The 27,682-nt window shown below is 38.5% G+C and overlaps 1 protein-coding gene and 1 pseudogene across 2 annotated transcripts in view; both read left to right on the forward strand.

Annotated features, from left to right (window-relative positions):
- Positions 1-2,660: 2,660 nt before the first annotated feature.
- The window catches only part of IFT88 (intraflagellar transport 88), a 132,178-nt gene continuing 107,156 nt past the window's right edge, over positions 2,661-27,682 (forward strand). Inside the window, exons 1-4 of one of the 2 annotated variants that reach the window (XM_042922561.1) lie at positions 2,661-2,804; positions 8,338-8,443; positions 12,860-12,922; positions 27,519-27,575. In XM_042922561.1, coding sequence (XP_042778495.1) covers positions 8,354-8,443; positions 12,860-12,922; positions 27,519-27,575 — 210 coding nt within the window. In that variant the 5' untranslated portion in view covers positions 2,661-2,804; positions 8,338-8,353. The remainder of the gene's footprint in view (positions 2,805-8,337; positions 8,444-12,859; positions 12,923-27,518; positions 27,576-27,682) is intronic. The other variant, XM_042921783.1, reaches the window with a different exon arrangement.
- Positions 15,689-15,802, forward strand: LOC122203181 (annotated as a pseudogene).

A 27,682-nucleotide genomic window follows, 5' to 3' on the forward strand; every position in this document is an offset into this window, starting at 1 on the left:
TTCAATAACCAGTCACTACTTTACCACCAGTTACCATTAAATTTGGCCCAGTCTTCTATACCACCATTCGGTGAAAGGGCTCTTGCTACGTCAACAGTGACCTTCATACTGCCGGATACAACTTGCTTGATCTCTTATCAACATGGAACATCATTGTCCATCCCTTCTTTTTGACTCGGTTTCTTTCTTAGCTTCTCTTGCTTTCATTTTCCTGGTTTTGCTTCAATGTGTCAGGCTATTAACGAGAATCATTAGGGGATCCTTTTCTATAAAACCATTAAATTGTAAGTTTCTAAGTTCTAGGCTCTCTTTTCTTGTCCCTCCACATGCTCCTCCCCAGTAACAACCTCACCCACTCCCAGGCTTCAAATCCATCAATTTTGGGAGGCTGTGAATACCACATGTATACCTCCAGATGGAATCTCTTCTCGGAGCTTTATGTCTATATATACACTTGCCCACTCAAACACCTCTATTTGCACATTTTACAGACATCTGAAACTCAACATGTTCATGTTCAAAATTAATTTCCTTTCTCAAATTTCCTTCTCCCCTAGCGTTCTCCACATTAATAAGTGGCACTGGCTTTTCCCCTGTTGCTTATGCCGAACATAAGATTCATGCTTGTTGTTCTCATTCACCCCTGCCTCTATATGTGATTCATTACAAGCCCTGGCAATTTATTCAATAAATATTATTGACGGCCAACTACTTTCAGGCACTTCCCTGGGCACTAGGGTATAGTCTACAACAAAAAAGACAAAATCTCTGTCCTCTGGAGCTTTGAGATATACAAGCTATGTGACCCTAACATTTTGTCTGGCAATATAGATGTACGTGCAATAAGAAGGAGCTGCATTACAATATTTAAAATGAACGAGATGATTGACCACTCTCTGGGTAAGTAACTGTATCATGCTTAAAGAGCAGCCAAATATAAAGGAACTTGAATTTGTTTCCAATAGGTTTTGTGTGTGTGTGTGTGTGTGTGTGGGAAGGCTAGAAATTTATAGCCTGGAGACCTAAAGAGATAACAAAAATTGTCTTATATACAACAACTTGAGCGAAGGGTTATACAGTGTTCACTAATTAATTCAACAAATATATAATAAACATATGCTTTAAGCTAAACATTGTAGCTCGATGAAAAATTGTGTAAGAGTTTACCCTCTTGCCAGGCTAACAAGCTAACACAGCTTCCTAAGTGCTGGCAGAAAGTACTGGGATCAGAGATAGAGGACTTTGATTATTCACAGCACAGCAAGCAGCCTGAGCTTCGTACCCCTTCAGTTCTCCTTGCCTCCCAAGTCCCGTGATGGTAGTCCAGGCGGGTGCTGCACATGCGATGGGTTTGTATCACTGCTGAGGAAGCCTGAGCTTAGGAAACTTCAGTCTTTCATCATGGACTTCAGGCCAAAGTGTCCAGGCTTTGCCTCAGAGGGCGACATTAAATCTTTGATATACTTGACAGCAACAAATCTGACTTTGGCATTGGAGGGAGACGGTCATCTCATTCTTCCAAAGCTGTTTCCTTTACAAATATCCTTGAAGAAATAGTTCTATTGGTCAGAGTGCTCCACAGAAAGAGAACCCAAAGAATGCATATATAAAGACTTATTTTAAGGAATTGACTACTCTAATTGTGGGACTGACAAGTCCAAAGTCTGCGGGGCAGGCCAAAACGCTGCAGACCTAGGGAAGAGATGATGTGGCAGCTGGGGTCTGAAGGCATTCCAGAGGCAGAATTCCCTCCTCCTCCAGGGACCTCAGTCTTCTCTTGAGTCTGTCAACGGATTAGGTGAGGCCCACCTGCATTTCGGAGGGTAATCTGCTGTACCCAAAGTCTAGTACATCTTAAAAAATCCTCACTGCAACACCTCCACTGCTGTTTGACAAAAAAAACTAGGTACTACGGACTAGTCCAGTTGACTCATTAAATTAACCGCCACAGTAGTCCAGAGATGATCATTAAAAAATTGTCTCCCAACGTATACTTAATGTTTGAAATTCATTAATTACAGTGTCTACATTTCCCCTGCATGATCCCCATTAATCTTCAAAATTTAAAACTAATGATATTAAACAATTATGAATTTCTCAGGCATACTGTGCCTTTATTAAATTTTACTACGAACCTGGTTCCAGGTAGTTGGGACACAGAGTTTCAGTTCCTACCCTTTAAGGCACTCATCAGACAAGAGTACATTAAGAGCTTGGATAAGGTGTGCACAGCATGCTGTGGGAACACCTAGTGCAGACATTAGGAAGGAGAAAAGGAAGGAGCCGAGGCCTCGAAGACGGGCATCTCATCTGAGTCACTGCACAGGGTGACCAAAGGGAGCCCATGATGACACGGAACACTGGCTTCCAAGCTCACAAGATCTGCGTGGTGGCTCCAGCAGATATTTTATAATAACCTCGTCTCATCCCTGGGTAATCCTTCCGGCTGATTTCATCAGGATCTACAGACTGTGGATTTCTTTCCTCCCAAGTACTCCAAGCAGAGGCGGCGCAACGGAGCCCCCTCCTACCCCTTCCACGCTCGCCGCCCGCGCCTCTAACCGTGTCTGGCCCCCGGCCGGCCACGCCCCCTTCCGCCCCCGCCCCTCCTCGCTCCTCTCCGGTTCCGCCCCCTCCTCCTCCTCCCCCGCCCTGGCGCGGAGGACTGTGGGAGCCGCTTCCTTGGATTCCGCGCGTGGCAACGACTTGGCGCCGCGCTCTGGCCTACGCGGGCTCTTAGGTTGTCGAGAAAGCCGCGTCGTCCCCGCTAGACTCGCGGCCGCCCCGCTCCCCCTCACCGCGAGGTAGGAGAAGGGCCTCGGGACTGAGAGCGTCAGGGGCCGGCGCGGGCGGCGAGGCGCGGGGCCCGCGGCGGGCGGGCGGCCGTCCTGGGGCCGGCCCCCCGCGGCACGCCCCCGCGCGGGTCGTCGCGCGCGGCGCGGGGAGGGGGCTTCGTTGGCGGCGGGGCTCTGCCCCGCCCACCGGCTCTTCCTCCGGTCCCGGCCCCTCCCGGCCTTTGCAGGCCCCGCAGAAACGCGGCCGTGGGTTCGCGGACGTGGATTCCCGTGGCGGGCGGGTTTGTGTTGCCCCCCTTAGCGGGGCGGGATGGCTGTCCCGAACCGCAGTCCCACGGCAGCCGGCAGATTCGAACCCAGATTCGACCTGGCCACCAGCTGTTGAATTTCATAGCGGATGACACCGCGAACGTTCCTGTGTGTGTGTGTGTGTGTGTGTGTGTGTGTGTGTGTGTGTGTCTTGTGTAAAGCTTTTGAGATTTTCTCATGCAAGGTTTAATTCGTGAAATAATAACACACCAGAAGGCGTAAACCTGTACTCAGTCGCACAAAGATGAAACAGAATTCCAGAGACTTGAAGGATTGTTTTTCCAAGATTCTTTCTAGAGCTAAAATTCCACTCTTCCTTTTACCGGGTGGATTTTCTGGTTGTGAGCTTTTGCGGAACTACAGCAGGCATCTTGGATGTAGACTGTCCGGCATAGTCAATAGAAGAGCATCATAAAAAAATAACTTCAGCATTTAAAAAAAAAAAAAAAAGGTGTTACTGGCCTTTAATGTGTGTCCCCAGATTGTTTCAACACGAATAGCGTGTTACGTGTGTACACTGCTTTTGAAAACCCTAAATTGTATTTGTTCTGCCACCCCCAGCTATCACCTATGGGTGCTTCACTTTCCTGGCCTCACTTTCTACATCTTCACAATTAATTTGCTCACTCGAGGTCTGTTCAGCAAAAGTCTCAGATGTAAACTAATTCCGGTGTGGTTGCAACCCGGCAAGAAGGATACCTGCTTCTGAAAGTTGCTTGTTTTCATGACATGCATGTAAGCTGAACTGACCTAAACAGGGCTCATAATCAGCCCTCCTTTGGCGTAGTAGTCCTCAGACCTGCGTCATCAGCAACACTTGGGAACTTGCTGGAAATGCACATCGCCAGGGATAAAGGCCGTGGTGAGGACTCCCACCCAGGGCTTAAGGAATCTCAAACTCTGCTGGTGGGGGAGTAACAATGTGTATTTTAACAAGCCCCTAGGTTTGTCATGCATGCTAAAGTTGGAGAACCACTGGTTTAGCATTATCTAATTAAAATGTTTTCTATATCTTATACCAGTGACTTCTATTTAAAAATTTTTTTAAGTGTGTTTGTTTTCTTTTTTTTTTTTTAACTTTATTTATTTTGAAAGAGAGAGAGAGTGGGGGCGGGGCAGAGAGAGAGAGGGAGAGGGAGAATCCACACTGTCACTGTCGGCGCTGAACCCCGAGATAATGATTTGAGCGGAAATCAAGAGTTGGAAACTTAACCAACTGAGCCACCCACGCACCCCTATTTTTAAAACTTTTATTTACTGAAGTATAGTCAACATGCATATTATATTAAAAAAATTTTTTTAATGTTTGTTTTTGAGACAAAGGGAGAGAGAGCACACATAAGCGGGGGAGGGGCAGAGAGAGAGAGAGAGAGAGAGAGACACAGAATCTGAAGCAGGCTCCAGGCTCTGAGCTGTCAGCACAGAGCCCCATGCGGGACTCGAAATCACAGACTGTGCAAGATCATGACCTGGGCTGAAATCCGACGCCCAGCCAGCTGAACCACCCAGGCACCCCATGACACTTTGATTTGAAATTTACATGCATTGCAGAATGATCACCACAATCTAATTACCATCTGTCACCAGAGTTACTACAATATTATGACTATGGTCTGTATGCTGTAATTTACATCCCTATGACTTATTTATTTTAGAACTGGGAATTTGTATACCAGTGACTTTTAATACCTTTGATGGTATTTGGAATAAACGTTTCTATCTGATATTTTTTCTCCCATAGTAGTGAATTTTCATCTTTAAAAAGTAATGAAAAATTAACTCAAGACCTAAATGTAGGAGTTAAACCATAAAATTGTTAAAACAAGTGTAAAGCTTCTTAACCTGGGGTTAGGCAGTGGTTTTTTCAGATGAGACACTGAAAGCACGAGCAACCGAAGAGAAAATGGATAAGTTATACATCATCAAAATTCAAAGGACACTTCAAAGGGTGGTATCAAGAAAATGAAAGATAAAATATTTGCAAATCATAAATCTGATAAGGGCTAGTATCCAGAATATATAGCTTTAATAACATAGATAAGACAACCCAATTTTTAAAAATGAGCAACGCATCTGAGAAGACATTTCTCCAAAGAGGTATACAATTGTCAATAAGCATATGAACTGATGCTCAACATCATTAGTCATCAAGGAAACGAAAATCAAAACCATAGAGATACCATTTCATACTCATTAGAATGGCCATGGGGACATTAGCAAGTGTTAGCTAGGACATGGAGAAATCGAAACCTTCATACATTGCTGGCAGAGTGTGAAATGCGCAGCCACTTTGGAAGAGTCTAGCAGCTCCTCCAAGAGTTAAACCAGAGTTGCCATATGACTCAATGCCATTCCTAGGTATACACTCGATATCGATAGAATTGAAAATTTATGTTCGCACTAAACGTACACACATGTTCATAGCAGCATTATTTATAATAAAGTGAAACAATCCAGCTGTCCATTAACTAATAGATAAAATATTGTATATGCATACAATGGCATATTATTCAGCCATAAAAAGGAATGAAGTACTGACGCATGCTACAACACGGATAAACCTTGAAAACATGCTAAGTGAAAGAAGCCAGTCAAAAGGCTACATGTTGGATGATTCCATTTGACTGATGAAAAAAATTTGATTGATGATTCCATATGAAATGTCCAGAATTGGCAAATCCGTAGAGACAGAGTAGATTAGTGACATAGGCTAAGTGGGAGGAGGGAGGAATGGAGAGTGGCTGCTAAAAGGGTCCCACATTTCTTAATGGGGTGTTGAAAATGTTCTGGAAGTAGATAGTGGTGGTAGTTGCATACTAAAAAAACACTGAATTGTACACCTTAAAGTAAGTTTTATAGTATGTGAATTATAAAAAATTGATAATTTTATATTTCACATAAAAATATTTTTTTAAGTTTGAGAGAAAGTTCATGTGCATGTGCGTGAACAGGGGAGAAACAGAGAGAGAGGGACAGAGAGAATCCCAAGCAGGCTCCGTGTTGTCTTAACGGAGCCCTACACAGGGCTGGAACTCACCGTGACATTGTGACCTGAGCCAAAATCAAGAGTTGGACACTTAACTGACAGCCACCCAGGCACCCCCACATAAAAATAATTTTTAAAAGGTTACAAGTAGCCATGTATGTTTGGCCTTATACTGAGCAATAAGATTAAGCCGAAATTTTTGTGGGAATTTACTGGCACACTTAAAATTGTACCAACTTAAAAAAAACATGTATTTGGTTTTTCTTTTTTGTGTGTGTTTTTTTAATTTAAGAGAGAGAGACAGCATGTGTGCCTGCACGTGGGGGAAAGGGACAGAGAGAGAGAGAGAGAGAGAGAGAGAGAGAATCTTAAGCTCCATGCTAGCATGGACAGGGGGCTTGATCCCACAACCCTGGGATCACGAAATCAAGAGTCGGATGCTCAACCAACTGAGCCACCCAAGTGCCCCTAAAAATATGTATTTCAAGGTAAAGTAATTCAATATTACATTTCTTGGGTACCTAGCCTGACCCCTCCCCTAAATTGACTAAAAGATTACTCAGTTTGAATGATTCTTTGTCTGAGAATTCTTCCCAAATTCTCTAGTAATCACTGCATTTACAGTATATGTATACAGTAATTAAATTTCCCGCTTCTATTTTACTTTGACATCTGTTTTATTGTGTCTTGCATTTTTCTCAATATTTTATTATGAAAATTTTCAAATGTACAGTAAAGCTTAAAAAATTTTACGGTGAACATCATACCTGCTACATAGATTCTACCATTAACATTTTCATGTACTTGCTTTATCATATATCTTTCATTTATCCATGTTATTTTTATTTATTTATTTCGAGAAAGTGCACACACGTGTGTGCGTGAGCACAGGTGGGGCAGAGGAAGAGGGAGAGAGAATCTTAAGATTCTCTGTTATTTTTATGCATATCAAACTGAATTACAGATATTAAGCTTTCCCTTAAATACTTAGGTATGCATATTATAGTTTGATATTTATTTACAGTTTTTTCTTTCAAGAAAAAACGTATAATGAAAGGAAAAAAGTATGCATTTGTTGACTTTTTACAAGTGTGCTTACCAGTCTGACCCAAACTATTGTCAAGATATAGAATATTTATCACCCTAGAAAATTAAAAAAAAAATTTAATGTTTGTTTTTTTTTGGGAGAGAGAGCAAGTGAGAGAGCAAGCCGGGGAAGGGCAGAGAGAGAGAGAGAGAGAGAGAGAGAGAGAGAAAGAGAGACAGAATGGCTCCAGGCTCTGAGCTGTCAGCACACAGCCAATGTGGGGCTCGAACCCACAAATCGTGAGATCATGACCTGAGCCAAAGTCAGACACTTAACTGACTTGAGCCACCCCCAGGCGCCCTACCCTAGAAAATTCTATAATCTGCCCTTTTCCATTCAAACTCTAGTCTCCCACGCCTAAACAGCAACCACCCTTCTGATTGTTTTCTACAATAGTTTAGTCTCTTCTAGAATTTTAAATCAACAAAACAGTATATAAGGTTCAGTTTTGTGAGGCTTCTTTCACTTAATTGAGATTCTTCCATTTTATGTATGTCATCGGTGCATTTTTTTTTTCTGAATAATACTTTGTTGCATAAATATGCTTATCCATTCTGTTGATGGGCATCTGGTCTGTTTCTAGTTTTTGGCTATTATGAATAAACCTCCTGTGAACATTCTTATATAAATATATCTGTAGACCCATGTATTCACTTCTCAGGTAAGTACTTGGGAGTGGAATTGCTGGTTCGTAAGAAATATATGTTAATTTTATGAAAGTGCCAGACTTTTTTTTCCAAAATTGTACTATATTACCCTCCCCAACAACAGTGTCGGACTCTGGATCACTCCACATCATTGCCGACCTTTTGCGTTGTTGGTTTTTTAAATTGAGCCGTTCTGGTAAGTGTGTGGTGGTTTCTGCCTTGCTCTGCATTGACTCTTACGTCCCCTGTTCTGCACTTGATGCTAAGCTCTTTGACAGTCAGGCAACTAACTCGTACCTGTGTCTAGTGCCTTCCAATGCAACAGGTGTGGAATAAATGTAAAATGAGAGCAATGAACGAGTGTTTTGACACCTAGTTTTCAGAATTTGACGTGAAAAAAATTAAGTCATAAAAATATGTAGCAATAAACTTGACCAGAAAGGTGGTTAAGTGGTTCTACTTTATTTCAATTAAGGATTATTTTATATACCAAGAACATATTTGCACTGCCAGTTTTTCATAGGTACAGATGATGCAAAATGTACACCTGGCCCCAGAGACAGATGAAGATGATCTTTATTCTGGTTATAATGACTACAATCCAACCTATGACACTGAGGTAAGAAAATAAAAATAAAAATAAATCTAGTTTTTATGTTGGTCTTTGCTAACCAGCTGGTTCATGAAAACTTTGGATTTGAGGGTTCTGCTTTATTATCTTTAAATTAAGTAAACTGATTAAAAGCCTGGAAAAGTGCTACTTCTGAAGTCTGTACTAACTTCCACTAATAATACTAATTGCAGCAAAAGGGAAAATCATGAGAAAGGTTATAGAAACAAATTAGGGTCGATTATAGACTTGTATTTTCCAGCACTAGCTATCTGAATGTGTAAGTAAAAAGACTTAAATCACTTGAGGTACCTAAAATCAGTTGTTTTTTTTAATTTCCTAAATTTGAAATGTCATGTAGTGATTTTTTTCTTTTAATTAAAATATACAAATATTTTATAGAAAACTTAGGAAATAGAATCACAGAAACTATTACCACCCAGAGGTAAACATTAACTAGCTTATAATGCTTATGTCACCAAACATTTCCCTATGCAAATATATGTGTATCTCTATTTTTGGATAAAATGGTATCATACTGTGTGTACTGTTTTGTACCTGCTTTTTGTCTTTTATAAATATTCCTTTATGTCAACAAATCTATATCTACTTAATATTTAGTGGGATAGTAAACTAAAAGATGAAATTGTTAAGACAAATAGTTGAATTAAAAAAACTTGAATATTTTATTTTTATTTATTTATTTTTTAAGATTTTTCTCTTAAATTTATTTATTTATTTTGAGAGAGAGAGAAAGCATATGCCGAGGTGGAACAGAGTGAGGGAGAGAAAGAGAATCCCAAGCAGGCTCTGCACTGTGAGTGCAGAGCCCAAAGCAGGGCTCGAATTCACAAACCGTGAGATCATGACCTGAGCTGAAATCAAGAGTTGGCCACTTAACTGACTGAGCCACCCAGGTGCCCCAATACTTGAATATTTTAAATCTGTTTATATCATTGTGAGACTTTGAGTTTCCAAACTGTAAAACAAAACAAAACCTTTTTATAAAGTTACCTTGAATTAGTGTGTGAAAAGAGTGAGGATGAACGATATGATTGTTAATTTATTTGCTAGTATATAATAATCAAATATTAGCATTTATAGGACTTTATATGAATTTAGGAAAATCTTATATTCTAGAGTTTTTTATATAGCTTTTAGTCATTTTTCAATTGTTTTTTCCTCTGGAGAAAAATGGTAGTCTGTGAATGTAAGACCTGGAAAGAAAATAGAAACCATTCACTTACTCTATACGAAATAAAGATCTAGGCGATGTGATCATTTAACAGAAAATTTGAAAACTACAGAAGACTGGGGAAAAATGATGTAAATCCCATCACTCAAAGATCACCTATATTAAGTATATCTATCACCTGACATTGTGGTGTATTCCCCGTCTTCAAATATACACAAGTGTTTCCCTCCCTGTGTGTACTGTGTATACACACAGGTATGATTATATAGACTCCTTTTTAAAAATTTTTTTTTTTTTCAATGTTTATTTATTTTTGGGACAGAGAGAGACAGAGCATGAACGGGGGAGGGGCAGAGAGAGAGGGAGACACAGAATCGGAAACAGGCTCCAGGCTCCGAGCCATCAGCCCAGAGCCTGACGCGGGGCTCGAACTCACGGACCGCGAGATCGTGACCTGGCTGAAGTCGGACGCTTAACCGACTGCGCCACCCAGGCGCCCCTAGACTCCTTTTTAAAAATTTGTATTAAAACATAGATGTTCTCCTGGGTTTGTACAGATTTTGAAAACTACTGAACTCTCCCCCTTTTTCCCAGTTATAAAGGTTATAAGTATATAAAATCTACATGTTCAGTGTTGAAAACTAAATTACCCAGAATCCCGTCACTCTGAAATAACTATTGTTAACATTTTGTTGCTTTGTCTTTCTTTTATGCATATATTTACAGTTTTATTTTAACATGTTTGGAATGGAACTAGGATTTACTTTTCTGTTTGCTTTTTTACATCCAACTACATTACAAGTAATGTCTCATGATACTAAAGATTTAAATACAGTTGACCCTTGAATTGACCCACCTCCCTCCCCCCATGTAGTCAAAAATCTACATACAACTTTTAACTCCCCCCAAACTTAACTGCTAATAGCCCACTGTTAACCAGAAGCCTTACCAATAAAAAGTCAATTAGCACATATTTTGTATGTTATATATGTCATACACTGTATTGTTACAATAATATCCTTTTTCTTAATTTTTTTAGCTTATTTAGACTATATGGTTTGCGAGTTTTTTCAAGTTGTCACAAATCTCCAAAGAATTTCCCAATATATTTATTGGAAAAAAGTCATATATAGGTAGACCAGTGGCAGTTCAAACCTGTGTTGTTCAAGGGTTAACTGTATAATTTTAATTGCTACATTTTATTGAATATGTATAGTTGATTAGAACTGATTTCAGATCATAGGATATTTATTTTCAGTTTTCTGTTGTAAATAACAACTATGCAATGAACAATTTTATACATAAACAATTTTCTCTATTTTTAGCAACATTTCCTTGGCTAAAGTCTCAGAAATAGAATTAATAGATAATGAATATGATCACTTTAAAGCACCAGAGAAACTTCCTAACTTCTCAGGTCATCACAGTGTGGCTTCATTATTTAATTGAAAGTGAATATTCAGGGGCACCTGGGTGGCTCAGTCGGTTGAGCGTCCGACTTCGGCTCAGGTCATGATCTCGTGGTTTATGGGTTTGAGCCCCCGCATCAGGCTCTGTGCTGACAGCTCAGAGCCTGGAGCCTGCTTCCGATTCTGTGTCTCCCTCTCTCTCTCTCTCTGCCCCTCCCCCGTTCATGCTCTCTCTCTCTCTCTCTCTCTCTCTCTCTGTCAAAAATAAACAAACATTAAAAAAAAAAAAGTGAATATTCAGAATGTCAGACACAAAAATAAATTAAATAGTAAGATAAAAATGACATTTGCTTTACCCATGATTTTCTTATATCTTAATTGGACTAATAACAAGCTTAATATATAAATGAATTAATTGAAATAATTGTTCAGATGTTCATAGATTATGGAAATTGCTAGTAAAATCATGAACAAAGAAAAATTACAAAAGTTGTGGTAGTTTGGTATTTGTAGTCGGAGAGTTTGTTGACAATTTTAGTTTGTCAGTTAGAATTCATTGAATTGATTAATCAAATTTTACTAATTGTATAGGAATATTAGAAGACTTCCTTTTCCTAAAGGATCCACCAGAATAGTATAATTAATGATGCTGAGGGTTACCTTTGGCTTTATACTTCATATGAAAGTTGCCTAGTTTCCATGGCCAACTGAGAATTGTGTACTTATTAATTTTATGTAATTGATGTGGAAGGTTATAAAGATTATTTAAGGTAAAAATTAAAGAAGGTTTAGACATAATAAAATCATGTTTGAAGTGCATCACATTAACATCTGGTTATATAAACATTTTACTTTAATTGTTTGCAGAGTTTTTAGAAGTTAATCAGTAGTGATTGTTTTTTGATTTATTGTATTTTTTTTGATCATCAGCAAGTATATTTTTGTGGGACATAGACTGAAATAAATCAGAGGCAAGTCTGACAATTGCCCATAAGATGTATGGGAAGGCTTACAGCCAGATTTTGTGTTGGTGAAGGAATAGGAGATAAAGGCTGGTTAGAAGGTTGGTAGTTGCTAAGATTGGGTGCTTGTGAGAGAGTCAAAAAATGACCTTTGTCCTGGAAACCCAGGAACATTTGTATCTTGCTCTTGACTAATATTACCTTCCTCACGTTTCCCGATGAAGAATAGAAGTATAGGCCGGAATCAGCAAAGCACAGTGACATTTCATCTCAGCTAAGGCTTTGGTTCCAAATGGCACAGCAGGTTGGACCCCATGGAGCTTTTCCACGGGGAAGCTTTTCTTAGCTCCAGTCTGAATTCCAGACTTCACTCCTCCAGTGAAATGAAATGTCCTGCGGTGTTTTCACCTGGGGCTGGTAGCCGTGGTCCCAGCATATGGAAGGATAGAAGGGAGGGAGAGAGGACAGAGAGGAAGGGAGAGGAAGAGTTGCAGTTCTCAATTCTTACTGTTCCAGGTACTTGGAAGAAAGGAACAGAAGAAAGGCCATATCCTTGTGTACTTGATCTTTTCACCAGGCATAATGATACCACACATTTAAACAGTGGCCAGTAAAATACCCTTAAAGTCGACTGACATTACCAAGTAGTCCCCTTCCTAGAAAAGGAAGGAGCCTTATATTTTGGGTAGTGTTATGGGGGAGCTTTGAGGACAGGAGTCCTTGAGCCACTACCTGGATGTCAGCAGATGGGGTAAGTTGAATCATAGAGGATCATGAATACCAAACAGAAGACATGAAACTTATTATTGTTTTCAATTCTCACTTCACGTTGAATGTTAAATTTGCCTTTTCACTTTAGGAATTAGAGAACGACACAGCTTTTCAGGAAGCCGTGAGAACTAGTCATGGCAGAAGACCTCCAGTAAGTGCACGTTTTTTGTTGTGGTAAAAAATACATGACATAAACTTAGCCATCGTAACCATTTTTATTTATTTTATCTTATTTTTAAATTCCAGGTAGTTAACAGTGTTATATTAGTTTCAGACATACAATATAGTGAATCAACAATTCCGTACATCACCTGGTGCTCATCACAGCAAGCGTACTCCTTAATCCCCGTCACCTTTGATCCCATCCCCTTACCTCCCCTCCCGCCCTCCCCCCTCCCTGGTCACCATCAGTTTGTTCTCTATAGCTAAGAGACTGTTTCTTGAGTTTTCTCTTTTTTTCCCTTTGCTCTTTTATTTCTTCAGTTCCACATATGAGTGAAATCATACGGTATTTGTCTTTCTCTGACTGACTTATTTCGGGTAGCATTTTATTCTCTAGCTCCATCCACGTCTTTGCAAATAGAAAGATTTCATTTCATTCCTTTGCAAATAGAAAGATTTCATTCCAGTATTCTATTATATACATATAAATATACATATGTATACATATATGTATGTATACATACACACACACACACACCCACACACACTACATCTTTCATCCATTCATCAGTTGATGGATACTTGGGCTGCTTCTGTAATTTGGCTATTGTAAATGATGCTACTATAAACAAAGGAGTGCGTGTATCCCTTTGAATTAGTGTTTTTGTATCCTTTGGGTAAATACGCAGTAGTGCCATTGCTGGATCATAGAGTGGTTCTATTTTTAACTTTCTGAGGAACCTCCATACTGTTTTCCACAGTGATTGTACCAGTTTGCCTTCCCACCAACAATGCAAGAGAGTTCCTTTTTCTGCACATCTTTGCCCACATCTGTTGTTTCTTGCGTTGGTGATTTGAGCCATTCTGACAGGTGTGAGGTGATAGCTCATTGTAGTTTTGATTTGCATTTCCCTGATGGTAAGTGATGATGAGCATCTTTTCATGTGTCTGTTGGCCATCTGGATGTCTTCTTTGTAAAAATGTCTATTCATATCTTCTGCCTATTTTTTAACTGGATTGTTTGTTGTATGGTGTTGAGTTTTATAAGTTCTTTACATATTTTGGATACTAATCCTTTATTTGATAAAACATTTGCAAATATTTTCTCCCATTCCATAGGTTGCCTTTAATTTTTTAGATTGTTTTCTTTGCTATGCAGAAGCTTTTTTTAAAAAATGTTTATTTATTTTTGAGAGAGAGAGCAGGGGAGTGGCAGAGAGAGAGAGTGTCCCAACCAGACTCTGCACTGAGAGTGAAGAGCCTGATGTGGGGCTTGAACTCACGAACTGCGAGATCATGCCCTGAGCTGAAGTCAGAGGCTCAACCAGCTGAGCCACCCGGGCACCCTGCTGAAGCTTTTTATTTTGATGAAGTCCCAACAGTTTATTTTTGCTTTAATTTCCCTTGCCTCAGGAGACCTATCTAGAAAAAAAGTTGCTATGGCTGATGCCAGAGAAAATAACTGCCTATGTTTTCTTCAAGGACTTTTAGGGTTTCCGGTCTCAACATTTAGGTCCTTAATCCATTTTGAGTTTATGTTTGTGTATGGTGAAAGAGGATGTTCCAGTTTCATTCTTTTGCATGTGGCCGTCCAGTTTTCCCAACACTGTTTGTTGAACAGACAGTCTTTTTCCCATTGGCTATTCTTTCCTGCTCTGCTGAAGATGAATTGATCATATAGTTGTGAGCTCATTTCTGGGTTTTCTATTCTGTTCCACTGATCTATGTGTATATTTTTGTGCCAGTACCATACTGTTTTGATTACAGCAGCATTATAATATAACTTAATGTCTAGAATTGTGGTGCATCCAGCTTTCCTTTTCTTTTTCAGGATTACTTTGACTGTTTGGAGTCTTTGGTACTTGCATACAAATTTTAGGATTGTTTGGTTTAGTTCTATGAAAAATGCTCTTGGTATTTTGATAGGGTTTGCATTAAATGTGTAGATTACTTTGGGTCATATAGACATTTCAACAATATTTATGCTTCCAAGCCATGAGCATGGAATGTCTTTCCATTTCTTTGTGTCGTCTTCAGTTTCTTTCCTCAGTGTTTTATAGTTTTTAGAGTACAGGTCTTTCACCACTTTGGTTAGGTTTATTCCTAGGCATCTTATTATTTTTGATGTAATTGTAAATGGGATTAGTTCCTTAATTTGTCTTTCTGATGTTTCATAATGGGTAGTTAGAAACAACACATTTTTGTATGTTGATTTTGTGGCCTGTGACTTTACTGATTTGTTTATCAGTTCTAGCAGTTTTTTTGGTGGTCTTTTGGGTTTTGTACACAGAGTATCATGTCATCTGCAGATAGTAAAAGTTTTACTTCTTCTTTGCTGATTTGGACACCTTGTATTTCTGTCTCTTCTCCGTTTGCTGTGGCTAGGATTTCCAGTACTATGTTAAATAAAAGTGGTGAGAGTGGACATCCCTGTCTTATTCCTACTGTAGAGGAAAAGCTCTCAGTTTTCCCGCATTTAGGATGATGTTAGCTGTGGGTTTTTCATATGTGGCCTTTATTACATTGAGGTTTGTTGCCTCTAAACCTACTTTGTTGAGGGCTTTTATCATGAATGGATGTTGTACTCTGTCAAATTCTTTTTCTGCATCTATTGAAATGATCATGTGGTCTTTATACTTTCTCTTATTAATGTGATGTATCATGCTGACTGACTTGCAAATATTGGACCACTCTTGCAACTCGGGAATAAATCCCACTTGATTGTTGTGGATGGTTATTTTAAATGTGTTATTGGATTGCTTCTCGGCCTTTTGGCTAAGATCAAGTGTAGTTTAAATGTATTATTGGATTCAGTTTGCTACTATTTTGTTGAGTACTTTTGCATTTATGTTCATCAGAGATATTGGCCTGTAGTTCTCTCTTTTAGTGTTGCCTTTATCTGCTTTTAGAATCAGGATAATGCTGACCTCATAGAATGAATTTGGAAGTTTTTCCTTCTGGTTCTATTTTTTGGAATAGTTTGTGTTTTAAATATATGGTAGATTTTGCGTGTGAAGCCACTTAGTCCTGGAGTTCTGTTTGTTGGGAGTTTTTTCTTGGCTGGTTATTGGTCTATTCAAATTTTCTATTTCTGACTGTTTTCAGTTTTGGTAACTTACATGTTCCTAGGAATTTCTTTTAGATTGTCCAATTTATTGACATACATCTTTTCATAATATTCTCTTATAATTGTATTTCTGTGGTGTTGGTTGTTATTTCTCCTCTCTCATTTGTGATTTTATTGATTTGAGTCCTTTCTCTTTTTTTCTTTATAAGCCTGCTATGGTTTCATTGATCTGATCTATTGTTTTTTTAGTATCTGTATCATTTATTTCCGTTCTAATCTTTATTATTGCTTCCTTCTGCTGGTTTATTCTTTATTGTACTTTTCCTAGCTCCTTTAGGTGTAAGGTTAGGTTGTTTATTTGAGATTTTTCTTCTGCTTTTGAGAAAGAAAGTTCTTTTTGAAAAGAACTGCTTTTGCTACACCCCAAAGGTTTTGGACCCTTGTGTTTTCATTTCATTTGTTTCCACGTACTTTTTTATTTCTTCTTTTATGGCCTGGTTGACCCATTCATTGTTTATATAGCCTCCATGTATTTATGGTCTTTCCACATTTTTTCTTGTTGTTGACTTCGAGTTTTGTAGCATTGTGGTCAGAGAAGGTGCATGGAACACTTCACTCTTCTTGAATTGGTTGAGACCTATTTTGTAGCCTAATACATGATCTGTTTTGGAGAATGTTCTGTGTAAACTTGAAAAGAATGTGTACTCTGCTGTTTAGGATGGAATGTTCTGAATATATCTGTTAAATCCATCTGTTCTAGTCAGTCATTCAAAGCCATTGTTTTCTTGTTGATTTTCTGTTTATATAACCTATCCATTTATGTGAAGTCCCTTAATATTATTGTATTATTATTGATGAGTTCCTTTATGTTTGTTATTATTTTATGTATTTGGGTGCCTCCATTTGGGTGCATAAATATTTACAATTGTTGTATCTTCTTTTAGATTGTCCCCTTTATTATTAGATAGCGTCCTTCTTTGTCTCTTGTTATAGTCTTTGTTTTAAAGTCTAGTTTATCTGATATAAGCATTGCTACTCTGGCTTTCTTTTGACATCCATTTGCATGATAGATGTTTCTTCATCACCTCACTTTCAATCTGCAGGTGGCTTTAGGTCTAAAATGAGTCTCTTGTAGGCACCATGTAGATGGGTCTTGTTTTTTTTTATCCATTCTGACACCCTGTGTCTTTTGATTGGAGTGTTTAGTCCATTTACATGCAAAGTAATTCTTGATAGATATGTATGTACTGCCATTTTATTACTTGTTTTGTGATTGTTTCTGAAGATTTTCTCTGATCATTTATCTTTCTCTCTTTCATGGCTTACTGGTTTTCTTTAGTGATATATTGGGATTTCTTTCTCTTATTTCTTTTCATTAGGTTTGTACATAACCTTTTCTGCGTATAGCAGTCTATATTAAGTTGTTGATCATTTGGGTTTGAATCCATTCTTTACTTCTGCCCTTTACACGTTTTAAGTATATGGTTCATATTTTACATCCTTTTATTTTGTGAGTTCTTTGACTGATTTTTTATAGAAATACTCATTTTTACTGCTTTTGTGTTTTCTAATTTCTTTCTGTTGCGTTTTGTTTTTCCTTTCCACTCAAAGAGGTCCCGTTAGTATTTCTTGCAGGGTTGGTTTAGTGGTCATCAGCTCGTTCAGTTTTGTTTGGGAAACTCTTTATCTCTTCTCCTATTCTGAATGATAGCCTTGCTGGATAGAGTATTCTTGGCTGCAGATTTTTCCTGTCCAGCATTTTGACTATATCATGCCACTCCCTTGTGGCTTGGAAAGTGTCTTCTGAAAAATCTCTAGCTAGCCTAATTGGTTTTCCCTTGTAAGTTATTGTCTTGTTTGTGGCCTTTAATATTTTTTCTTTATCACTATATTTGCCATCTTGATTACAATATGTTTTGGTGTGGGTCTGCTTTTGTCAGTTTTGATGGGGGTTTTCCGTGCCTCTTGGATCTGGATATCTGGTTCCTTCCCCAAATTAGGGAAACTTTCTGCTTTATTTCTTCACATAAATTTTCTGCCCCCTTTTTACTTTCTTCTTCCTATGGGACTCCTTTAATACAAATGTTATGTTTAGTGGAGTCACTGAGCTCCTTAAGTCTATTATTGTTTCGCATCATTCTTTTTTCTCTCTTTTGTTTGGCTTGATTACTTTCTACTACTTGGTCTTCTAGGTCATTAATTTATTTTCTGTGCTTCTTCCAGTCTGCTGTTCCTTCTATCAAACGTGTTTCTCATTTCATTTATTGTACCTTAAAAAAAATTTTTTTTAATGTTTATTTTAGAGAGAGAGACAGAGTGCGAGCGGGGAGAGGGGGCCGGTTGGGGGGGGGGGTGGGTAGGGACAGAGAGAGAGGGAGACAGAGAATCCGAAGCAGGCTCCAGGCTCTAAGCTGTCAGCACAGAGCCTGATGCGGGGCTCAAACCTGTGAACTGCGAGATCATGACTTGAGCCAAAGTCAGATGCGTAACCGACTGAGCCACCCAGGTGCCCCTCGTTTATTGTACCTTTTAGCTCTGGTGTGTAATTTTTTATCTCATGTTAAGGGTCTCATTCATTTCTTATACCCTTTTCTGAAGCCCAGTTGAGTATCTTTATGATCATTGCTTTAAATTCTCTGTCAAGCATATGACTTATACCTGTTTTGCTTAGATCTCTGGCCATGGCCTTGTTCTGTTCTTTTATTCGAGATGAATTCCTCTGTGTTTTCATTTTGTCTAAGTCTCTGTGCCTGTTTCTGTGTGTTAGGAACGTCAGCTATGTCTCCTATTCTTGAGGGTAATGACCTTACAAAGAAGAGGTCCTGTAATGCCTTGCTGTGTAGCTTCCCTTGTTCCCCAGACCCGGACACTTCTGGAAGTGTTTCCAGTGTGTGATGTGTGCACTTCTGTTGTGTCCTGGCTGCTTTATCCTTCACACTGGCCATTTACAGAGGCTCTCTTTGCCTGTTGAGGTCAGTTTTTGTCCCTGGCCTGAATGTCGTGAGTTTTAACAAGGCGTGCTCTGCTCTGTTTCTAAAGTGAGACCTGACACTACTACGGCTGGAATCGAGATTCTGCAAAACTCCCTGGTTGGTTCTAGCCTCCCTTGAAGCTAACTAAGGGCATGTCATTAAATTCTGGCCAGTGGAATTTAGCAAATGTGTCCTGTATGATTTCTAGGAAATGTCCTTAAAGGGGAAAAATGTGTTCTGTCCCTCATCTTCCTTATTGTTGGCTGGAACATGACTGGAACCTGAGCAGTCATCTTGAAAAGCCAGGTATTGAGGATAGCGAAGAAATTATCCAATTCTGTCTTGTTTAAACCACTACTTTTTTGGTTTTCCTATCACTTGCAACCAAACCTAATCTTCAGAATTAATATTGTTCTAGATCTTAAACATTTTCATCCCAAGAAAAAAAATGTTTTGTAACTATGTCTGGTGAGGAATGCTAACCAGACTGATGGTAGTATATACAAATATATATTTTGTCATGTTGTACTCTTGAAACACATATGATGTTATATGTCAATTATACCTCAATTAAAAAGAAAGAATAGAACTAGTAAGGATAAGGGCTGGCATAATGGAAAGAATGCTGGGGTGGGGGTCGGGAGAACAGGGACTTAACCAATTGACCGACTGTTTAAGTTTGGCCAAATTTCTTAATTTTTTGGTGTCACTCATACCCTTATAAAATGGCACTATTGGTCTTTGTCCCTGCTTTAAATTTGAGTGTAAACTAAGGATTAAATGGAATTATAGCTATTAAAAAAACCAAAAAGACAAAAACAAACTCCCTGGTTGGGAGACCAGGGACATCAGGGAGTGTTGACAGGGGTTTGGGCCAGTCTTCTGGGGGGAGGGGTCTGTGGTGATGCATCTTACACAGCCTGACTACGAAATGCAGTTTTATAGGAGTGTGGGGGGCAAGGCTTAGTGTAGGAACGTTAAGTACCAAATGTCTGTGCTGTGCTGGTTCCTACAGGTGGCCCTATGTTTATGCCAACGGGCTAGGGAAGGAAATGGCAACAGCCGGTGTATTTGTTCCCAGAAGAGCCTCTCTGTGAGCACTGTCTCTCTGGAGTACACTCTGAGATGACTAATAACCTCCCCACTGTGTGCCCCAGGCACCCTTCAGATCACTCTTTCCATGCCTCGTGTCCACAGGTTGTTTACCCGCCTTCTCTCCAAGAACAGCGCAGTGTCCTCCCGGCTCTATGCTAGCCAAGCCTGCTAACTTTTAAGACTCCGGCTTTAAGCCCTGCTGCTGCCAGAAGTCATGAAATTTGGCCCTTCTTGCTTTCCAAGCCAATTTCTATGGGAATTCGTTTTCCCCAAGCACTCCCCTCTGTGTTAGTCTGTCTCTTACCCTTCTCTGCCCCCACAGCTCCTTTCCCACAGCAGTGACCACTGTCCCTCCATCCCTCCATCCTCCCTTTCTCTCCCAAACTGCATCTCCACACTTCTGCCTTCTTTGATGTGGCCTCTTCCCTACCTTTAGTTGTGGAGCTTGTTCTGCTAGTTTTCAGGTCAGTTTCTGGAGTATTTAGGATGATTTGACAGTTATCTTGTGTTTGTGGGACAAAGCGAGCCTAGGGTCCTCTTACTCTGCCACCATCTTCCTGAATCCCTCCCCTTTGTAACCATTTTTAAATCATGGTTCAGTATGTTAAATATATTCTCATTCTTGTGAGACAGATCTCCAGGAGTTTTTTATCTCCCCAAACTGAAACTCTATACCGATTAAACAGAACTGTGCATTCTCCCTCTAGCCTGTGGCAGCTGTCTTTCTACCTTCTGCCTTTAGGAATTCAACTACTTTAGGTACCTCATATAAGTGGAATTCTGCAGTCTTTGTCTTTTTTGTGACTGGCTTAGTTCACTTAGCATAATGTCTTCAAGGTTCATCTGTGTTGTGGGATGTGACAGGATTTCCTTCCTTTTTAAGGCTAATAATCCTACGTGTGTATATCATACTGTGTTCCATGAACACGTGGGTACTCCTACCTCTGGGCTCTTATGAATAGTGCTGCTGTCAACATAGGTAGGCAGATGTGTCTTCGCAACCCTGTTTTTAGTTCTTCGGATGTATACCCAGAAGTCGGATTGCTGGTCCCACAGTAATTCTGTTTTGAATGTTTTGAGGAACCTCCATACTGTTTCCATAGCAGTTGCACCATTTTATAATCCTGCTAACAGTAACAGGGTTCCAGTTTCTCTGCATCCTCACTAACACTTACTTTCTATTGTTGTGATAGTAGCAGTTTTAATGGGCATGCAGTGATTCTTGATTTTGATTTCATTTCTCCTATGATTAGTGATGTTGAGTATCTTTTTGTAGGCTTCTTGGCCATTTGTATATCATCTTTGAGGAGATGTCTCTTCAAGTCCTTTGCCCATTTTTTAACTGGGTTATCCTGATTTTTTTGTTGTTGAGTTGTAGGTGTTGATATATTCTGGATATTAACCCCTTATCAGATATATGATTTGCACATTATTGTCTCCCATTTTGTAGTTTGCCTTTGCGTTCTGTTGATTATGTCCTTTGACGTACGAAATTTTTTAAGTTTGATGTAGCCCCATTTTTATAGCTTCACTTTTGTTGCCTGTGCTTTGGGCATCAATTCCAACAAATCATTGCTCTGTCCAACGTTATGAAATTTTTCCGCTATGCTTTCTGGGAGTTTTGTAGTTTTAGGTTTTATATTTAGACCTTTAATCCATTTTGAGTTAATTTTTTGTGTGTTGGCTCTAATTTCATCCTTTTGTAAGCAGATATCCAGCTTTCCCAGCACCATATGTTGGGGAGACTGACCTTTCCCTATTATGTGGTCTTTGCACGCTTATGGAAGATCACTTGACCATATGGAAGGTTTTTTTCCTGCACTTTTTATTCTGTCCCATTGGTCTGTTTGTGTTTATGCCAGTACCACACTGTTTACATATAGTAGCTTTGTAATCAAATGAATTTCAGGATGAATTTTTTATTTCTTAAAAAATGGACATTGATATTTTGGTAGCAATTGCATTGAATCTGTAGACTGCTTTGAGTAGTATTGACATCATAACAATAATTAAGTTTTCTAGTCCTTCAACATGGGATGACTTTTTTATTTGTGTCTTCTTTAGTTTCTTTCTGCAGTGTTTTGTAGCTTTCAGTATATCCAGTAAGTGAATTTTAAAGTATTTTAGATCAAAAAGTTTCTTTATACTCTTGAGAATATAAATATTATTAGTTATGTAAGGCATTGGAATATATTTACCTAAAATACTCATTGTTTAAAAAATATTTGCGGGGCGCCTGGGTGGCGCAGTCGGTTAAGCGTCCGACTTCAGCCAGGTCACGATCTCGCGGTCCGTGAGTTCGAGCCCCGCGTCAGGTTCTGGGCTGATGGCTCGGAGCCTGGAGCCTGTTTCCGATTCTGTGTCTCCCTCTCTCTCTGCCCCTCCCCCGTTAATGCTCTGTCTCTCTCTGTCCCAAAAATAAATAAAAAACGTTGAAAAAAAAAAAAAAAAATTTAAAAAAAAAAAAAAAAAAAAATATTTGCCTTTCTGATTTTTAAAGTTACATAAATATTGATCCTCCAAAACACTGGCGCTTAGTTTACAAATTACTCCTTCCTTGGATTAATGCCCTTCAGTTAGTTAATTAATGTTTTACCAATGCATAAATTGCTAGAGTGATTTTTTCAATAGTGTTATTAAAATTTATGTGTCATGCAAAGCATAGGCATCTGGCCTTCTGCAGTGCATGAAATCTGTCAAGCTTTTTTTTGTAGTTGAAAATAAACAAGGTTGGCACAAAGTAAAATAGCAAAGAACAGAAAGTTCTATCCCCAATGTTCTATGCCTAATATTCCTTTTTTTGAACTACTCTTCCCCACTTGCTCACTACTATATAGCAGTGGATCTCAGTCCTCTACAACTATCCCAAGGGACATTTGGCCTGGAGATATTTTTGGTCATAACAACTTGGGTGAGTGCCACTGGCATCTACTGGGTAGCAGGCAGAGATGCTGCTAAACATTATATAATTCACAGGGTACCCCCCCCCCATAAAAATTATGTGGTGAAAGGTCAGTGGTACCAAAGTTGAGAAACTCTGATGTATAGCAACCTCTCTGCTTTACATGAAGTGTCCTTTTGCTTTCATCTTGCCTCACTTTGTTACTTTCTCTCTTTCCTCTCTGTCATGTGTATTATTAACAAAAATAAGTTATTAGTATTAAACAACCACTTACAGTGGAAATTATCTTGTGAGTAGCTTTCCCATCACATTTATGTAAGTGAATTTAGTGTAGTTCCCTGCAATGAGGTTTGCCAACTATACAGTTAGAGGACACAGAGGACTGTGTGCTCTACAAGACTATTTTCGCTTTTTTTTTTTTCTCAAGTTTATTTATCTATTTCGAGAGCGAGAAAGAAAGCGTTCAGGAGGGAAAGGGGCAGAGAGAGAGAGAGAAAGTGCGAATCCCAAGCAGGCTCCCCGTGGTCAGCACAGAACCCGACACAGGGCTTGATCTAATGAACCATGAGATCATGACCTGAGCTGAAATCGAGTCAGATGCTTAACTGATTGAGCCACCCAGCCATCCCTGGACAATTCTCATTTCTGATACCAACTGCAAGTTTAGGGGATTCCCAAAACCACCTTCAGGTTCAATTATTCTTTGAAAGGGCTCACAGAACTCACTGAAGGCTATTATATTCATGACTTATTACAGGGGAAGGATACAGTTAAAATCTGCAAAGGAAAGTGACATATAGGACAGAGGCTGGGGGATCGAAACGTAGAACATCTGGTCATTCTTTTTGTGTGGAATCCTGCATGACATTAACTCCTCCTGGCCAATCTGTGTGATGACAGTACTTACGGAAAGAATATTGCCAACTAGGGAAGACCACTCACAACTTTGGTATCCAGGGTTTTTACTAGGACTCTATCACATATTGTTAACATGGCTGACGTTTAGTCTCCAGCCCCTTCTGGAAATTTGGACTAATACCTCTGGAAGTTAAAACTGATAATATGTTGTCCCAAAGCTCCCATCATAAATCACATTGTTCAGTTTTCTAGTGGCCAAAGCCCCTAGGCAAACAAAGAAATACATATCAGGCAGGACATTCCAAGGGCTTAGAGATCACTGCCAGTAGCCAAGAGCAGAGCCAGACCTCTCCTTGGATAAAATTAATTCTTGACTACACATTTCATAATCAGTGTTTTAATTTTAAGGTTACCTTCATCATGGAAAAAAAATCATATGTTCTTTCAGTAAGCTAATGACTAGGCTATAAGCTTTTTGAAGAAGCTGACTGTCTTATACAGTGTTCTTTTCTTCGCTACTGTAGCTGCTTCATAAGTCTTTATTCCATGACTTAGTAAATAAGCAAACATTTTCTTCAGTTTAGTGATTTCAGGTATCAGACATCAAGTGATAATTTTACCATGCTGGCCTTTCAGTGATGTTTAGAAGTGACGTTAGGGATCCTTATTTTATAGATGAGAAAACTGAAGCCTAGAGAGGCCAAGAGTCTCACAGCTAGCCATAGCTGGCTTAGAGATTAAGTCTCTTGACCTCCTATTGAATGGTATTTTCATCACAGTCTACTTATTATGTTAAACAGAGAGAAATTGTATAACTTCTATGTGAAAGGTATTAGTTTACTCGTGGGATAAAATTCTAACTAGTTCCAAAGGACTTTATAATCTTAGGGAGGGAAATAAAATGCATACATATGTTCAAAGCATAATGTAATAAGCATTGTACAAAAAAAAGTGCAAATTGCTATGGGATGTCAAAGAGATTATTTGTCACTAGTTGGGACAATCAGACAAGGATGCTTAGAATTTAAATTTACAGTTGAATATTAAAGGGTATTTACAATTAAGACTGATCTTAAGATATGGGAGGAAAGGCATTGCAGATGAGGGTGTAAAGCAAATAAAGGAAGAGACTGTTGAATCTACTCTATCTGAAGAGATCAATCTTATGCTTAAAAAAAAAAAAGAACATGGATTTAGTCATTAGTAAGTAGTTAGAAGAATAATAGTCTCTTTCCTTCAGTTTGTTCTCATGGAAAAAATTGCTGAGACCCATATCCTTTCTTTTCAGCATTTTCTAAGATATGTCAGGTCAAGTTTGTTAATGATTGTGTTTAAGAGTTCTGTATTTTTACTGATTTTTGGGGTTGGGGAGTCTACTAGTTCTATTAGAAAGATGTCAAAATTTACACTATGTGGATTTATTTCTTTTTTTAGGGTTTTGCTTTATTTGGAGAAAAAATATTTAGAATTATTATATTTTCAGTATAAATTGAGCCTTTTATTGTTTTTGAAATATCCTATCTCTAGTAATACTGTTTGTCTCTTTTGCCAAATATTAATATGGCTACTCAAGCTCTTTTTTATCTAGCATTTGCATGATATGTCTTTCCCATCTCTTTGCTTTCAACTTTTCCATCCATATATTTAAGATGTATTTCTCATTAGCAGAATGTAACTGAGTTCTGTTTTTGAAATGCAGTCTGAGAATCTTAGTCTTTTAGTGAAGTATTTAGTCCATTTATATTTAATGAAATTACTGATGTGGTTTTAATTTATTGTTTTATTTGCTTTTTGTTTTTTCCTGCCTCTTTTATATATCATCTCTCTCATTTCTTGCCTTCTTTTGTTTGTTTTTTATTATTCCATTTCCCCCCAATGTTATCTTGGGAATTTACATTCTTTAACCATTCTTTTAGTGTTTTCCTAAAGATTACACTACTTATCTTCAAATTATTAAAATCTAATATAACTTTGTATTTTACTACTTCCTAGACAATGCCAGAATTTTACACTTTTTAGCAAATTTTCAGTTCTGTAATTTCTATTTATTCCTTTTTTATAGTTTCCAATTCTCTGCTGAAATTGTGTCTTATCTTTTAATTCATTGATCATATTAAGAAGCATAGTTATGTTAAAGTCTGTATCTGACATTTCCATTATATATATCCTTTTCTGAGTTTTTGTTCTTTTGTTCTCTTGGCTTTTAGTTAGGTAGTCTTGCCTCCTGTAAGTCTGGTTGTTTTTCGTTGTTGTTTTTAAGATTTTATTTTTAAGTAGTCTCTATATCTAACACAGGGCTTAAACTCACAACCCTGAGAGCTGCACACTCTACTCACTCAGCCAGCCAGGCTCCCCTGTCTGGTTGTTTTTGATTCAGTGCCAGGCAGTGTAAATGAAAAAATTCAGAGATAATTCAAGGCTGTATGTCTGAGCTGTCCAGTATGATAACTACTAGCTACATGTGGCTGTATACATTTAAATGATTTAAAATAAAATATAAAAATTCAGATCCTTATTATACCAAACACATTTCGAATGCTCAACAGCCACATGTGGCTAATAGCTATCTTATCAGACAGGGCAGATATAGAACATTTTCATCACTATAGGAAAGTTCTGTTGGATAGCACAGCTCTAGATGATCTTATCTTTCATTAGAGAATTTACTTTTGCATATAGCCCTAGAGGCACTAGGAGTCCTGGCTCACCCTAATTCAGTTAAGTTTGGGATGATTCTAAGTTGGACGTCAGTGTTTATGAGAGGTAGTATACTTCTCATTTACTTTTCAGTTGTAGAGTGTAGCCTTTTGAGGTCACAGTCTGAAGCCTGGAGGATTACCAGGGCTCCAGTGTTTTATCTCTTCAGACCTGTAAGTCTGTGGAGAGCTGTGTTCAGCTTCTCAGCCATGCCTCTGAATTAAGCAGATGCCTGTTGGAGAAAAGCAGGCTTAAATGCAGGAGTACCTCTCAAGCCTTCCCTTTTCCTTATCTTGGGACCTTGTAATTTTTCACTTCCTTCTTGGTTTTCTAATGTATTCAAATTGATTTTTCCTAAAAATATTTTTGTCCCCTGCTTTTTTAGTTGTTCTTATTGGGAAAGTTGTTTAAAACACAGTCCATCATAGCCAGAAGTAGAGCTCTTCTACTAACGATGTTTTAACCAAATACTTCAAACAAATATGCTTAACAACTAACATGCATAGAACATTTCCACCTACATGGCCCTATTTGATTCCAAGTATAATTTTGTGATCAAGATATCCTTATTTCAGAGATAAGAAAATTTAGCTTCATAAAGATACGAATAAAAACAGCTGGTAGTAGGAGAGCTGAGAATCAAACCCAGATCCTCTGATGCCAAGTCGTATGTATTTTGTTAGGCCTAGTGGCTGGCAGTAATAAGTATGCATAATGAATGATAGATACAACCATGAACACTAATCTTTCGCGTTGGTGCCTCAGGTCATTCTAAAGCCCCCTTTTTCCTTTAAAATGAATTCTAGAATAAGTCTCCCTCTTAATACTTTAAAATACCTAGGCCCCTTAATATTTAGGATAATTAAAGGGAAGTTATCCTAGATATTATATACTACTTCTTTACTGATGAGTCTGTATTTCCCATTGCTTTTTTAGTTTTCAATTGTGTAGCTTAATCTGAATTCCATTAATTATGTCTTTTTTCCTCCCCAAGATAACTGCTAAAATACCAAGCACAGCAGTTACTAGACCTGTAGCTACTGGATATGGGGTAGGTTTTCTTAAGCTAAAAATATTAAGGTGCTTTTTCTCATCCGTAAGTTGACTTTAGGCACTTCTACATAATTTTGGCTATCTTTTCAGTCCATGACCCAGGTA

This window comes from Panthera leo, chromosome A1 (assembly GCF_018350215.1).
Source record: "Panthera leo isolate Ple1 chromosome A1, P.leo_Ple1_pat1.1, whole genome shotgun sequence".
In the NCBI taxonomy this organism is placed as follows: domain Eukaryota; kingdom Metazoa; phylum Chordata; class Mammalia; order Carnivora; family Felidae; genus Panthera; species Panthera leo.